The following is a 15,412-nucleotide window of genomic DNA, read 5'->3' as shown; positions in this document are numbered from 1 at the left end:
TTTGTATTATGCTATACCATGAAGTTTCCAGTAAGAAAAACTCAACCCTCATCAAAGGGGGGGGGGGGAGGCACAATTAATGGATTCTAAGATTCAGGCCACAGTAGTTTAATGATCTTTCATCACATGTAGCATCTACAAGGAATTCTTCCTTCTCCAACACTTCTAGCACCTTTATTTATTTTTTTAACTGAAATAGGTCTTTTAATGATGCTACCTATAACACCATCTCAACAACTCATTAACATAAAAATGGAATAAATTGAACCTAGGTTCCAATCCCAAATTCTTATATTTTAAGGGACTTTCTTGTACCAGATAATCTTCTTCCTGATTAGTTTAAAAAGGAGTAAGATACTCCTTTGTTAAGGTATGGAATGGGGGATAGTAACTTCTTTTTAATCTTTTCTTTTAAAACAAAGTGGGAAAGGTTCCTCATCATGGCTGCTTGCTTCTGCACATTGGTTCTGGCTCCAGTCTCTTTACAATTAACTTACTGCACTCTATGCAGAATGCTCCCATCTGTCAGGAAGTACACATCATTTTCTCTCTTCCTCAGAGACTCAATTCATTATTTTTAAAACTCTTCCTTCATCCTTCATGTAGACAGACCTCTTCTCAGCCTCTGCCGAATGAAGCATGCTACTTGTCTCTGTCCTAGCCCGCAGCCTGTGCATGTCTCTCTGGTCACTGTTGATCTTAGGAGGATCCTCTTAGACTCAGCCCCTCAGTTCTCAGTCGTGTTTCTAGTGTTTCCTCAGGAAATGGGGTAAAATAGTCACTGCCCGACAAATAACTCTCAAGTCAAATAAATCACAGAAAAGGGAAATATAAAAATAGTGTCTACAAATGAAGAACCCTGAACTGAGTTAGCGTAACTCATATAAAGCTTTCATAACCAACTAACCTGTATGATACTATATATTTTTAGCATTTTTTTATTTGATTTGATTAATTTTAAAATTTGTTTATTTTATGAGTATTTTGCCTGTATACACATATGTGCCCCAAGTGCACATCTGATGTATGTAAAAATCAGAAGAGAGCAGTAGATGCCTTGGAATTGGAGTTAGGGATGGCTGTGAGTCACCATGCATGTACTGAGAATCAAACCCAGGTCCTCTCCAAAAGCAGCAAGTGTCCTTAACCACTGAGTCTCTCTCTAGCCACTATTTGTAAAATAATGGTTTTCATTATAATATTTTGGTATGCATATCATTATACTTTGCTATTTGCCCCATAGCTATCACTTGTCCCTCCCCCCCCCAACATCACTTTTGCCACCTAAATAGTATCCTTCTTTTGCTTTCTTCTGTCTCCCCCAACCCTCCAAAAAACACACGGAGGGAGGGGGAAAGAGAAGAAAGGCAAGAGAGATTCCTGTGACAACAGAAGAGCGCTCCGCCTTTCCCTGGCCTGTTAAATCAAAAGGGCCACAACATCACAAGACGAAGATCCTAGAAAGTAGCCTTTCTAAAGTTCTTATATAAGAGGGCAAAATATCAGAAGATAATTGTTATCTCTCAGAGGAAATGACTTTTCAGAGAAATTAAAACCAACATCATCTTTGGAACAAGTTCAAAACACCAAATTACAAAGTAGGCCTTGGCAAGTTAAACCACCTGACAGTGATTACTGAGGGGCAGTGACACCACCACACCACAAATCACACCTCCTCTGAGGGCCACACCCTATGTGGATTTCACTGGCTTCTGTGTCTAGGTTTCTGAGCTCATTTGCCAGCTTGTCTTAGGGAGAGACTAAGCATTGTAACCCATACCCGAGAGGCCAAGGGAAGAAGGTAATGTTAGGCTTAGCCTAGGATGCTTTACCAAGTTAAGTAGGTGCTTATCTCAAAGGGACAGGGGATGGTGGCATAGGGGCGAGGTGGCTCAGTGGCTAAAGGTGTTTGCTGCTAAGCCTGATGACCTGAGTTTGATCCCCAGGATCCACAAGGTTGAAGGACAGAATAAACTTCTCCAAGCTACCCTCTGACTATACAACAGGTGAGCCATGCCACACATAATAACAGCAAAAAATTGAAATTTCATATAAGAAAGTGGGTTATCTCAAGTACTAAACAGAGTTGATACACCAACAATAGACTTCCACCATTTATTTAACCCAGACATTAGATTAGCACTTTATGCAAAATTATTCCTTTTCTACTTAACCTGTTCCATTCTCCCAAATTTAGATGTTCAGGTTCTTTGGCTTCTATGAAGTACTTGGCTGACTTCCAATTTCCCTGCCTTTGCCAGAAAACAGCCAAACTTCCAAAAAGTACTTCATGAGTTGTCCAACATTCCCAGACTCTGGCCTTACCGACTGTAGAAGTCCTTACTAATTTTAGATTCAAGGATGTCTTCTGTGAACAATTAGCCAGTCCAGAGTCTCCACCCCCTTCCTGCTTAGACACCCAACATTACTAATGATGTGAAATCAAACAAATGTAAATGCAGCTTATCACTGGGCAGAAGCTAAGGCAGAAAAAGAGTCAACTGGAGACAGTTCCAACAGAATCCTGACTTCTCTCTCTCCTGGGGAACTGAGACCGGGAGACAGGAGAAGAACAGATAGACAGGAACGACCAAAGACTACACAGACAAAGGGACAAAGAGACAGACAGAAAAGGAAGCTCACAGAGAAAGCCAGTCAGGCAAAAGGGAGGTGGAATTGAGGTGTGAGGATGGGGCAAGCAACAGAAAACAGAGGCATCTAGCCAAAGGGCAGCTCTGAGAATGCACTCCTCCTTTGTGATTGTTTAGATTTTATTTTAGTAATAAGTGCTTTGTTGCAGATTCATATTCATTCTCCCCCCCCCCCCCCCACACAGTGCGTCTGTTCAGACATGCCTTTAAAGAATTTTAAAATCCCCCCTTCTTGGTCTTCTATCACTGTTAGCTCAGGCTTTCTCACACTTCATCCTAGTTTAGGAAGGACCAAGACCTGGCAGTAAGGGTACAGAGAGAAGTCTTCCTGAGATGTTCAAACTCTATGAGGTGTGGCCCCTTCTTACCTTCAGCAACACCACATCGACAGTCCTGTCCACCCTGGAGATGTCACACAGGCTATAGCGCCTTTTGTGCCGCTCATACATTTTGTACAGATGCAGAAAAGAAGAGACAAAATGTAGACGTATATCTGCTGAATCCAGGGACCAATGTGCTCACACAGGTCCAAAATTCCAAATTTCTCACAGTGGGCGGGAGGAGACTTCTGCTTCCAGATTCCTCTATATAGAAAACTCTCGGGTTAAGGAGGAAAAAAAAAAAAAAAAAAAAGCAGACTCCAAATCTGTGAACTAAGTGGGAACTTTCTGGCAACTTCAGAGCATGGAGACGACGAGCTTATAATTCATAATAAAAGCAGTCTGCAGTAAGATCGCTGCTGTGCAGATCTTGACTGAAAGAGAAGCACAGATCTTTTCCATCACTGCCGAGAACTCCAGAAGAAAAATTAAGGACGAACTGGCTAAGCATAATGGTTGGCACATGTATGCAGAAAACCCAGAGCCAGTAAGCACTTAGCCACGAAGACAGAGGATTTGTTTTTTAAAGGAAGGTGGCTATTTCAAAGTGACGGCATGAGAATTCCTTAAAACAACAAAGACAAGGAAACTATATGGAGGGGGGGAAAAAGAAAAAAAATCCAGAGGTATTTTCTAGAGTATCCACTATTTAAGCCATTCTCCAGCTCCTTCAGCGGCAGGGCTGGATTTTGACTTAAGTTGAAAATATCTAAGGACAGCCGGCCCGAGTACAAGGAAAATAGACCACTCCTCCAGATGTCCTCTCTCCCTCCCTCCCTCCCTAGCTGGCTGCCGCTAGCTAGCCAGTCCCTCCCTCCACAGCCTCCACACCCTTTACCCTGCTCTCTCAAGATCGTCATTACTTGCCCTTTTAGATCTGCACCAGCAGCCTTGGAGGTTTGGAAACCTAATTGCAGTGGTGGGAACATGAATCATCTACAGATGAAGAGAAAAAACAAGGCTTCCTTTTCCAACAGGCTTCCTCCTGCTCCTCCTCCTTACAAGTCCCCAGTGAAAAAGGCTCTGTCAGACACTGCAAGAAGCGACCTCAGTCCCTTTGATGCCAACAGTATGCTAATAAAGAAAGGCGGTGTAATACTAAACACTACAAGTCTGTACAACAGCGATTCAGGAAAGACACAGAACACTGAATCCAGCCAAGGCATAGACAGCATCTCCCTGCAGAATGCAAAGCAATGATTTAATATCAGAAAAATGTTAGCCAAATATTTCAGAGTTATGTCTCTAGGATGTAGAATTAGCTATAAAAATGTCTGGCAAGGGTTAGAAGTCATCACGAGTTAAGGTTTTGTTTCATCTGGGGTCTGAGAAAGTTCTAAAGAAAGTTAAAGAAATGGCATAGGATGAATGTACGCATGTCTCTTAGGACTAGGAAGAGTCATCTGGCTGAGACCGCCCTGCCCTTCACACCTCTCAGTCACGGGACTATGTGACTTCTTTTGCCTGTTTTCCTGCTGCTCCAGACCTTTCAGACATTGGGAACTGTAATAAATATTGGAGGGGCAAAGAGGAAGAGGAATCAAGGAAGCAAAAAGCAGAAAAGAGAGGTGAAAGAATAGAAAAGGAGGTTAAAAAAAAAAAAAAAACCCTAAAATAAACCCAAAGGTGAGCTAGGTGTGGACATGGCTTTGATCCCAGCACCAGGGAGACAGAGTAGGTAGACCTCTGTGAGTTCGAGGATAGCCTGGTCTACACAGTGAGTTCCATCACAGACAGGGCTATATAAAGAGACCCTGTGTCAAAAGCAAAACCAAAAAAGGGAAAATATTCTAGTGCTTTCCAGGAGAAGCAGTCCTACATTCTCTTTAAGGGGACAGAGTGTAGCCCCTTTCACAGATTTGGAGAATGTGAATGAATGTACAGTCTTAAATACCACAACAGAAAGGACGTGAAGGGATTAAATACTATAGTTTCTCTCAATATTGTAAGCAAAGTTGGTGAAAGGTATTTTCTTTTAGAAGCTGTAAAAGGGTAATGAAGATCTAATGAGTCACCATTTCCTCAGGCCAGGTGTTTAAAGAGGCTAGTCTACTTATGAGAAAGCAATAGAGCAAACCCAGCTAAGGTGGCCAGTTTCTTCTCTTATTCATCCGTCTCCCCAAACACCACAGTCTCAGCTCTTTCTAACACAAGCCCCCTCTTGATCCCACCACAGGTACATTAAAAGCATGGAGGTGGACAATGTCTTCTTTCTGGTGCCTCTAGAGAGCAAGCCTCTCCCTCACATAGGCATTGTGTACAGTAAGCACGTGATGCTTTCTAGTACAGAGAAGGCTAAACACAGTAGAAACAAGACAATTAAAGAGATGAAGAAGTTGTAAATAAAATTCGTGCTTAAGCTAACCAAAAAAGCATGGGGATCTGTCCAGGAATGTAAAGGAACTTTGATATTATGTGGCTTAAGGGCATAGGTCCAAAGGTCCTAGAGGGGCAGGCTTAAGTGTACAAAAAAAATCTGGCTGCCTATTTTATTTTATGGATCAACTTTCACCAAGCTACAATTTAGAATCCCCTCTTCCCAATGAACACAAAGCTGTCTCCCCTCTGTTCTCTAATGGTTTGCTCCTCACTGCCTTTCCCTTCTGTTCTAATGAGAATCAAATGTTTCCTGCTTGCAAGTTCCCAAGCATCTCTCTAGAGAATCAGAGATGCTTTGGTCACTGTGAAGCCTTTCTAGACCAACTCTATCAAGCTAAAGATAATCCGTATCAATTCAATAGACATTCTATGCCTCGCAGAAGATGTAAACAAATAAAAACCATGGACTTTGTCCTTGGAAACTTTACATAATCATTGAAATGTTTCAAAACCATTATAATTTTCTGAATGACACCAGAGGACTGTTTGAAATAAGTATATTAGCCTTTTGTCTGTTGCGTTTTTTTTCTGTTTTAGAAATCTAGATTTTTCTCTTTTCTACACATACAAACATATTAAAGGACAATTTAAAACTGTCCTTGCTAATCTGTTTCTTCTCAGAGAACAAATGCTCTGGGTGGGGCAAAAATGCTGTGGGTGGGGCAGAAAGTCTGTTTGCTCTCCCCTTTGGATCTGCCCGGCACTCCCCCATGGAAGACAGAATCTGTAGTCTGTGTTTTTACTGCTGATGCTACATTTCCAAGTTTTTATCAAAAACATCTGGAACCACTGAACAGTTATTCTGTTAGGATTTTGAAACACAGCAACCAATCATTTCACATCTAAACTGTAGCTGAAAGCTACAGATTTAAAGGAGATTTTAAGTGCATTTCTCTGTTCCTTCAAGTTTGGGAACTTACAAGAAAACACACAGATTTTTCATAAGCATGTGAAATAGGGGTTATTTATAGTCTCAGTTCTCTCTCTTCCCTCTGTGATCGTCAGCCTACTCTCTATGACAAGGAGCACCAACCCCTTCAATAGAAGTAACAAGCAGTCAAATTATCATGTCATGGGCCTGAGATGTAATCCCAAGTATTCCAGTACAAGAGCCTACTACGAATTTTCACACACTTTATTACATTTCTGCTCAGGAGTTAAAATTTTCTTGATTTAATACTTTATCCAAACTGTTTAGATTTTAGGGACTAATGTGTGGTTCTTTGGTTCCAGTTAAAATAGAAGCTCACAGAAGTCTACTGCAAGGCTTCTGATAGGGCGCCACCTGGTGGAAATTCTGACACTATGGTCCAGAAAACCTTGTGGCTCTCAGGCAGCCAACCCCTCATCCCCACAAGCTCAAAGAGAACATAAAGGAGACATGCATAACCCACAAGGATCAATTCAGCTAGGCAGGGAACATGGAACACTGAGATAAAAACCAAGGGGCGGTTCTCCTAGGTGAGCCACTATCTGCAATCCTGAGCAAGCTGGAAAGTATTAATCTGATGATCTGGATGTGGAGTTCTGGAATGTACAAAAAAAGGGGTTTGAAGCTGGACCCACCCCAAGTTCTTTCTTGCTCTATGACTACATCCTATTATTTGGACAATGAGATTTGTTGTTGAACTCCTTGTTACATAAAAGTTCATTATATGTGGAAGAATGAATAGCAAAGAGAATTGATACATTTTCTAAAAGCCATTATTATTGCAGATTCTTATTTTTCACCTTTAGTCTTCAGATGAGACAGAAAGCAAAGGTTTTACTATGCTTAAAGGTTTACACTCACCAGAACATCGCACATTCGTTGATGAAAAATTTGATTAGCATCTACTTAAGGAACACCTGTCTGATTAGAACAAAGATTCCTTCCAATGAGATGTGAGAGTGTTCGTAGAAAAAGAAGGAGATCATTTAGAAAGTAAAGCCAACATCTCCACCCAGGAGCTCCTTTTAAACGTCAGATGTCAGCATTTAGGCAAAGAGAGGAGCCCTACTCTTTCCTCTTGGCATTTCACTGGACACAAACTCAAGGTTCAAGCAGGGACAATCAATAAAATAGGGAAGTTAGTAGCAAGTGTCAGGAAACACCTTTGTTTGAACTCTTTACTGCTTTTGCAAGGAGGAGGGAACCACCACATACAACATTCAGCTTGAAGCAGCAAATTGTTTAATAATAGCAACAAGTGAAGTAACAACAAAAGATGGATGGCTTCACAGAAAAGTCTCTTCATGGATATTCTTTCCCTGTATTAAGTCTTATAGAACAAGAGCACAGATGTCAAATCACCCCACTAGCTTTCTGAGTTAAAGAGGGAAGCAATCCTGACAGGCTTGGTCTGTAATGCCAGCATTGGGGAGCCACAGACTGGAGGAGCAGGGGTTCAAGATCAGCATGCACACATGAAAGCCTGCCTTAAAAAAATTTAAAAAGAAGAAAAAATGAAGGGAAAAAAGGAAGAATAAAAGAAAGGGAAGAGAGAATGGGAGGAAATGTCAGGAAGGAGAGAAAAAAGAGAAAGAAAGGAGAGAGGGAGGGAGGGAGGGAAGAAAAAGAGAATGACAGAATTTCAACGGGAAAACCTGATAGTTCAGTCTGTAGAACATGTTTCCTGAAGCAAGATGATGTTGGTAGAATGCTTGAGCTTGGCTGAGTCTCTTGTTCATTAAGAAATCTCCCTCCCTCCCTCCGTATGTATGTTCCCAAGAAAGACCAAAAAGGTGGCCAGGTATGGTAACAGACATTTGTGATCTCAACTATTTACTGCTACTTTTTAATTCTCCAGCACTGTTCCTTTGAGGCCTGACCAAGAGAGTATCACACAAGGGCATCTAGCACTGGCCAAAACAAAGCAAAACCTACTCTTTCCCTCTTACCCCGACCCATCTCAGTGGTAATGGTGACAAGAATTCAGTAACTATGAACTTTTATTTCAACAAAACAAGCACAAACAATATACTTCCATTCTGTTTCCCTCTAAGGTGTTTATAGCAAGAAGGGCATGCTTTCTCCACACTTTAAGTAGTCCTTTCCAATGCATTCCACAACAGTTCTCTGTTTTTGTTTTGTTGTTTGCATACACAGTGATACACTAGAGCTAGGAATGCTAAGTACAAAGCTGCTATAGCAGGCAGAGGAAAGACAGATCAAAGGAGCAGTGGTTTACATTCAAGTGGGTGGAGAGTAAGAGAAGGGTTAAAATCTTAACAAGAATAGGATTCTGGACACTGAGAGTCAGAGAAGGAAGAGCACTTCAAGTGTCATATTTGACTAGACGTCTGCCTGGACAATGAATTAAAAGGAGGCATTCAGTAGAGGAACTGACAGCAGGAGAGATTAGGTACATTTAGGACTAGATTACAGAGATGTCCAAGACCAGCTGTGGTAAGTGGCAGAACTAATGTTTATGTCTAAAAATTGGGAGAATGCTTAAGAATTAGGTATACAGATCTGGAAATCAAAACACAGATAAGAAATAGAGAAAATTCAAAGAAAAGAAATATCTCCCATCAGGACTGGTAAATAGTGTCAAATGCTGAGAAAGAGGAAGAGCATGAGTGAGATGGATTTGGCAGTGTAAATGTTTCACAGGACATGCAGTCACTTCCGTATCAGTGACTAGAGTACCTGACAGAAACAGCGCAAGGGAGGAAAGGTATTACAGGGGAACCGAGACCTATCTGAATTCCTTCGTGACCCGGATGTGTCGGCACAGAGGTTCTCTCTCTGTTTCTGTGTGTGTACCACAAGCTTCATCCTGCCCACACTCTTCACTGCAACTCATTTTCCACTCCTCTGCAAGGTAAATGTATAAAAAGCTGGTGTCTCCAAGTTCTAAGATCACGATGCAGCTTGCCCTACTTTAATTCCCCAGCTCACTTTAACTTCTAGGATCATCCCTCCTTTCCCAACGTCTTTTGGATGTCAGTATACCTTTACCAACATCTACCCCTCAACTCTCACTTTATGAACTCGGCTCTCTTTATCCATAGTCATTCTTACAGTTCTTCTTTGAAGTACTATGGCACTGGCTCTATGGTGGCTTCCCCTATAATCATGGGTACTGCCTGCTTGATCTGCCTCTAAGTAGAAGATGATCACTTTAAAATCAATAGCATTTAATGTTTCTTTATAGTGCCCAATGCACTTTAATGCACATAGAGCAGATGGTGACAGATTATGTCTTTGTTCACTACTGTATCATATCCTAAAACTCCCTTAATAGCTGACCAAATTTAGTTATTAAACAATTCAAGGAAAATAAACGTCAGGGCTGGGGCTTGAAAGATGACTAGGTTTAAAAAAAAAAAAAAAAAAGTTCTTGCCCTACAAGCTGGCCAACCTGAGTTTGGATCCCTAGAATTCACATAAAAGCTAGTCATGGGAATAGGAGGTGGAAAAAGGATCTGCAGAAGCTTGTGTGTGTGTGTGTGTGTGTGTGTGCACGCACATACACACACAGAGAGAGGGAGAGAGAGAGAGAGAGAGAGAGAGAGAGAGAGAGAGAGAGAGAATGAACACATCTGTGCTAGCATAAACAAATGAAAAGTTGAAGTTTGAAAGGTAAGTCATGAACAGACAATCCCTCTCCTGAAATAAAAACTTCAAAATAACCCTAAGTTTAGGAAAAATTGAATCCCAATATAAAATCAGTGTGTATTACTTTAGGAAATGACTTGTTCCTCTGATTTTTCTCTTCACAGCAAGAAGGAATAACTCTGGTACAGTCATTCTGTAAGAGAAGCCAAGAAATGATTCAGCTTCCCATGGAAGACGTTCCTCATCACTCCCAGCAAACTCACCACAGTATAGTCATGCTTTCCAGAGTGCAGAAGTACAGCTTGCTCTTTTTTTTTTTTTTTTAAATCAAGGTTCAAAGACAAAGCAAAAAGAAAAGTCCACTGTGGGAGAAACGACATCAAAAATCCACTGTAGGACTTTCCTCTCAGGTTTATGTCAGCATTCATGTGTTCCCCCTAACAAAAACTGAGTCTCACGCTGGAAATGATCTCAGCATCTACTCCCTGTAGACTAGCATTCATAACACGGGGATATACTATCAAAGGTGCCAAGGGAGCAAAGTAATCAATAGCCTTGCACAGCTGTGACATTTATGATTCACAATGGCCAGCAAGGCACTTTCACCTTAGCTACTAGCAGTTTAACTGAAGTTAAAGACAGCTCAATAAGAAGGAAAGAAAGAATGCCTGTACTATAAATCTAGCCAACTCTCCAGGACTAGTGAGGTCACAGATCTTGGAGGGGAAACTACTGCCGTCACTCTCCTAAGTCAACATAGTACCAACTGCATTCTAAAAACTTACTTGGATTACCCTCAGATAACTGTAGCTCTCACTGGCCATCAGAGGGATTTTTGTTTTTTGTTTTTTTTTCCTAGAAGACAAAGATCATTACAGAAAGCTGCAACTGTAAATATACTGAGAACAATTGGTGCTGTATTGGGTGGGTTTGTGTCAACTTAGCACAAGCTAGAGTCATCAGAAAGGAAGAAGCCTCAGTTGAGGAAATGCCTCCATGAGATGCAGCTGTAAGACATTTTTTCAACTAGTGATCAATGGAGGAGGGCCCAGACTATTGTGGGTTCTATAAGAAAGCAGGCTGAACAAGCCAGATAGCAGCACCTCTCCATGGCCTCTGCATCAGCTCCTGCTTCCATGCCCTGTTTGAGTTCCTACTCTGACTTCCTTCTATAATGAACAGTAATACAGAAGTGTAAGCCAAATAAACTTTTTTCTCCCTAATTTGCTTTTTGGACATGGTGTTTCATTGCAGCAATAGAAACTCTAACTAAGAGGGGTGCCCAACTTAAAGGGAAACATCAACAAGACAGTGCACACCCAGGAGTCAAGGAACATTGTTGTGGCAGAAAGACTGTTAAGAGCCCGAGGACCAGGAAGTCTGCTGAGTATGTCTTGTGACAGGAGGATTGCAACCATAAAACACAACAACATGTTGCCTAGACAATACCACAACAATGAAAATACCGACTGACATGCTAAGGTGGATGGGAGAAATCTCATGGGGCTCCAACCTTAGATGGAAATTCACTGGCAATTAACAACTGTTTAGAGAGGGTCCCCTAAATAAAGTTATCCAATGCCAAATGCTTAGCCCTGAAATTATATACATACGAGCAACCCTCAACTGACTCTGAAGGTTTTACTTATATAGTTCTGTTTACATACATATATAGTAACAACAATAATAAATGTAGGAGGCCATGAATTTGAGGGGAGGGGTCTGGAAGAGGCTGGAGGGAAGAAAGGGATGAGGAATGTGATGTAACTACTTCCATAATTGTATCCAATCAAAACAGGTATTTCTATGGTCTGGAGAATTTTCAAGAGGTGTAACAAAACTTTTACTCCCAGAATAAATCCTAAGACTGTACATAGGAAGTTGCTATACAAACACATACTGAAAAGGGGAAAGCCAGGTGTGGTAGTACATACCTAACGCCTGCCCAGCACTTGTGGGTAGTGACACAAGGGACCAGAAGTTTAAGGCCAGTATAAGCTGCATAAAAAACCTGAAGCCAGCTTAGGCTGTAAGAGACCCTGTCTTAAAAAAACAAAAGTCAACCAACTAAGTAGAGAGTGCGTAATGAACATCAAACTGAAACACATTCAAGCGCTCACAGCATACCACAGGAAGCACAGGAATGCCCCGGTAACTTAAGAGTCTGTTAGGCTAGAATGGGACAAGCTGAATGCTGAAGCCAGACTACCTTGAGTAAATTATGGCTTGAAATCTATAAAATGGGAATGAAACCAATAAAGCCAGATATAGAAGAAGTTATGAGAAATATATGGATTAATGTATGAAAAGTATCTGTAGCATTGTTGTGGCACATTAGTTGCTGCAATTCTTTTTTTTCCCTTTTGATAAAAATATATCCATTTTATTTTTGATTTAAACACATTTAAGTGATTATATACACATACAAAATTCATAAGATTAAAAAAATAACTAGTTTTTCTAAGGTTCTGTGAAATTATCTCATAATCAATCCATTCTTCCAGAGAATGGATTCAAACCAAATTCAGGTTCTATGAGATAGCTGTCTCCTCAGCCCATATATATATATATAGTGGTTAATTTTTTATTAGATATTTTCTTTATTTACATTTCAAATGCTATCCNGAAAGTTCCCTATACCCNNCCNCCNCCCNTGCTCCCCTACCCACCCACTCCTACTTCTTGGCCCTGGCCTTCCCCTGTGCTGGGTCATATAAAGTTTGCAAGACCAAGGGGCCTCTCTTCCCAGTGATGGCCGANTAGGCCATCTTCTGCTACATATGCAGCTAGAGACACAAGCTCAGGGGATACTGGTTAGTTCATATTGTTGTCCACCTATAGGGTGGCAGCCCTCTTCAGTTGCTGCAATTCTTATTTCTGAGCATTGTTGTTTTTAATCTTATCAAAAAGAGTACTTTAAGCCAGCCTTCAAGGAGACATATGTGCTAAAACAACTAATTACGATAAATCCCTACAAATTAGAATTGAAGGAACAAAATATTTGTGATGGATAAATCTTGGTTGTCTACTTGACATCTAGAATTAACCAAGACTAAGCAAAAATATTTTTCTTGGTTGGACTATTTGAGGTGGGAGACCTACTTGAAATTCAGATTATTTGAATCAGAGGATCAACACTAAATCTGGGTCCCACCTTTTGCTGGCAGCTCACATAAAAGGACGTGGGAAAGGAAGCTTTTGCTTTTTTTCCTGCTTGTGCTCACTCTCACTGGCAAATTCTTCTGACCCACTGCTATGGCATTTCTTCACTGGTGCTAAAACCTACTTCATCAGAATTCCAAGGTAGCCTGCAGGCCAGCAGCTCTCGTAGGACTTAGCAGGATTTTTGTCCTTTCCATCAACAGACAGCCATAGCTGGATTACTTGGACCACAGCTTGAATACCACTCTAATAAAGTCAGTCAGTCAGTCTCTCTCTCTCTCTCTCTCTCTCTCTCTCTCTCTCTCTCTCTCTCTCTCTCTCTCTCTTTGTGTGTGTGTTCTTTCTATGTGTTCCATTCATTTAGAGAACCATGACTAATACAACATGCTTGCTGAAATCAGACTACTACCGTCTCACTGCATAGGTTTTAAACCTTATTATGAGAGCAGCAGGGTGTTTCTTCAGGGTGTGTTAGTGCAGAACTTTAATTCCAGAACTCGAGTGGCAGGTGCAAGTGGATCTCTGTGAGTTCCAGGCCATCCTGGTCTGGTGATTTCCAGAACAGTCAGGGCTATATAATAAGACTCTATCTCAAAAAAAAAAGGGGGTGGGGTGGGGTCACCTTTTCTTCTGTTCCCTGGTATTAGAAGATAAGCGGTGAGTAGAAGTCCCAGAGCATCTGTCTAGTAAAGTAAGCATGTGCGTGAAAGTTAGGACAAAACTGAAAACACTGATGAGAAGAAAGCTTTTTTCATTCAAGGCAAAGGGAAAGAAGAAATGATAGATATTTATAGTTTTTTCCCTGGTCAATCTCCGAACGCCTAATTTGGACTGAATTTAAAGTGTTCCTGCACCAGTCCCTATCCAGAAGATGAAGCATCAATGTGACCCATGGGATAAAGGGCATTTGGCTCTAAAGAGGCTGAGTCTGGGAGAGAAGCCTATCACTGCAATTATCTCTCTGGCCTTTCTCACCTCATCTCTACTTTTAAGTCTTCTGAAGTGTAGTCACAGAAGTCAACTTGGTCTCACACTAGATTCTATATCTGGGTGCCACCCGCATGCCTGAAATATAACTGTATTTTCCCCCATGCATGTAAAAGTGACACATTCAAGTCTCCTTTCAAGTCTATCACATTCATAATGCACCCATCCAACACCTAAGGCAACAAACAACCCAAAACACCACAGTATGTCCTTCTTCAAACTGTTAAACCTGTATACCATGTTTCTGTTTCTGTGATAAAATATCCTGACAAAAAGCAACTCAGGAGAAAAGGGGGTTTTTACAACTTAAAATTCCAGGCTAAAATCCGTTATTATGGGGAAGTCATATTATATCCACAGTCAAGAGCAAAGAAAAATCAGTACATGCCTACTTGCTTACGCTCTTGCTCTCACTTTCATTTCTCCATGCTCATATAGTTCAGGGCCCCGTGCGTAGGGAATGCTGCTGGCTACAGTGGCCTGGGTCTTCCCCACATCATTTAACTTAATTATTAAGACCATCCACCACAGACATGTCCACAGGCCAGCCAGATAGGTCATTCCTCAAGAGACTCTGCCCTAGGGATTCTAGTTGTGTCAAGTTAACAAAACCAACCACAAAAGCACCTATCCATCTATCACCAAAGTCTATCTGTATCTCCACTGAATGGGAGAAATCACAATCAGTCCTAAGTGTGATATACACCATGTATCTTCCTATCTGCTTTGTAGCCACCACATGGTATCAGAGTTAATCTGTTTACTTAGTGCTCATTACAAGTAAATTATTGGTTGCTCAAACAGAAGCACTGGAATACCACAGTAGTCTGTCAGATAACACAGATGGCCACTAAGTGCATCATGGGTGGGTAGAACACAGCATGGACATATAGGACTAGTGATAATTTACATTTTGGGTGGGATGAAGCATGATGCAAGAAAATTTTATCAAACTCCACTGAATGGTACACAAATTTAAAACTTACAAGGTATTTTTTTTTTAAAGATTTATTTATTTATTATATGTAAATACACTGTAGCTGTCTTCAGACACTCCAGAAGAGGGCATCAGATCTTGTTACGGGTGGTTGTGAGCCACCATGTGGTTGTTGGGATTTGAACTCTGCACCTTCGGAAGAGCAGTCGGGTGCTCTTACCCACTGAGCCATCTCACCAGCCCCTTACAAGGTATTTCTTGAGTTTGTCAATTAAAAATTTTTGACCAAGATGACTGCAGGATAATTGTTTCTGCAGGACGTGAATCAATCTCCCCCCTCACCTGTGTGTGTGTGGGTGTGTGTGTGTGTGTG

General features: G+C 41.1%; 1 protein-coding gene across 8 annotated transcripts in view; it reads right to left on the bottom strand.

Annotated features, from left to right (window-relative positions):
• The window catches only part of Akap13 (A-kinase anchoring protein 13), a 289,605-nt gene that overhangs the window by 104,799 nt on the left and 169,394 nt on the right, over positions 1 to 15,412 (bottom strand). Inside the window, exon 1 of one of the 8 annotated variants that reach the window (XM_029539299.1) lies at positions 3,020 to 3,713. The exons of the other annotated variants lie outside the window; for them this stretch is intronic. Coding sequence (XP_029395159.1) covers positions 3,020 to 3,100 — 81 coding nt within the window. The 5' untranslated portion in view covers positions 3,101 to 3,713. Of the gene's footprint in view, positions 1 to 3,019; positions 3,714 to 15,412 lie in introns of those variants that run through there. 8 annotated transcript variants of the gene reach the window in all.

The sequence above is a fragment of the Mus pahari genome, chromosome 1 (genome assembly GCF_900095145.1).
Source record: "Mus pahari chromosome 1, PAHARI_EIJ_v1.1, whole genome shotgun sequence".
In the NCBI taxonomy this organism is placed as follows: domain Eukaryota; kingdom Metazoa; phylum Chordata; class Mammalia; order Rodentia; family Muridae; genus Mus; species Mus pahari.
Note: the sequence above shows the minus strand (reverse complement) of the source record. Positions and strands in the feature narration are given on the sequence as shown.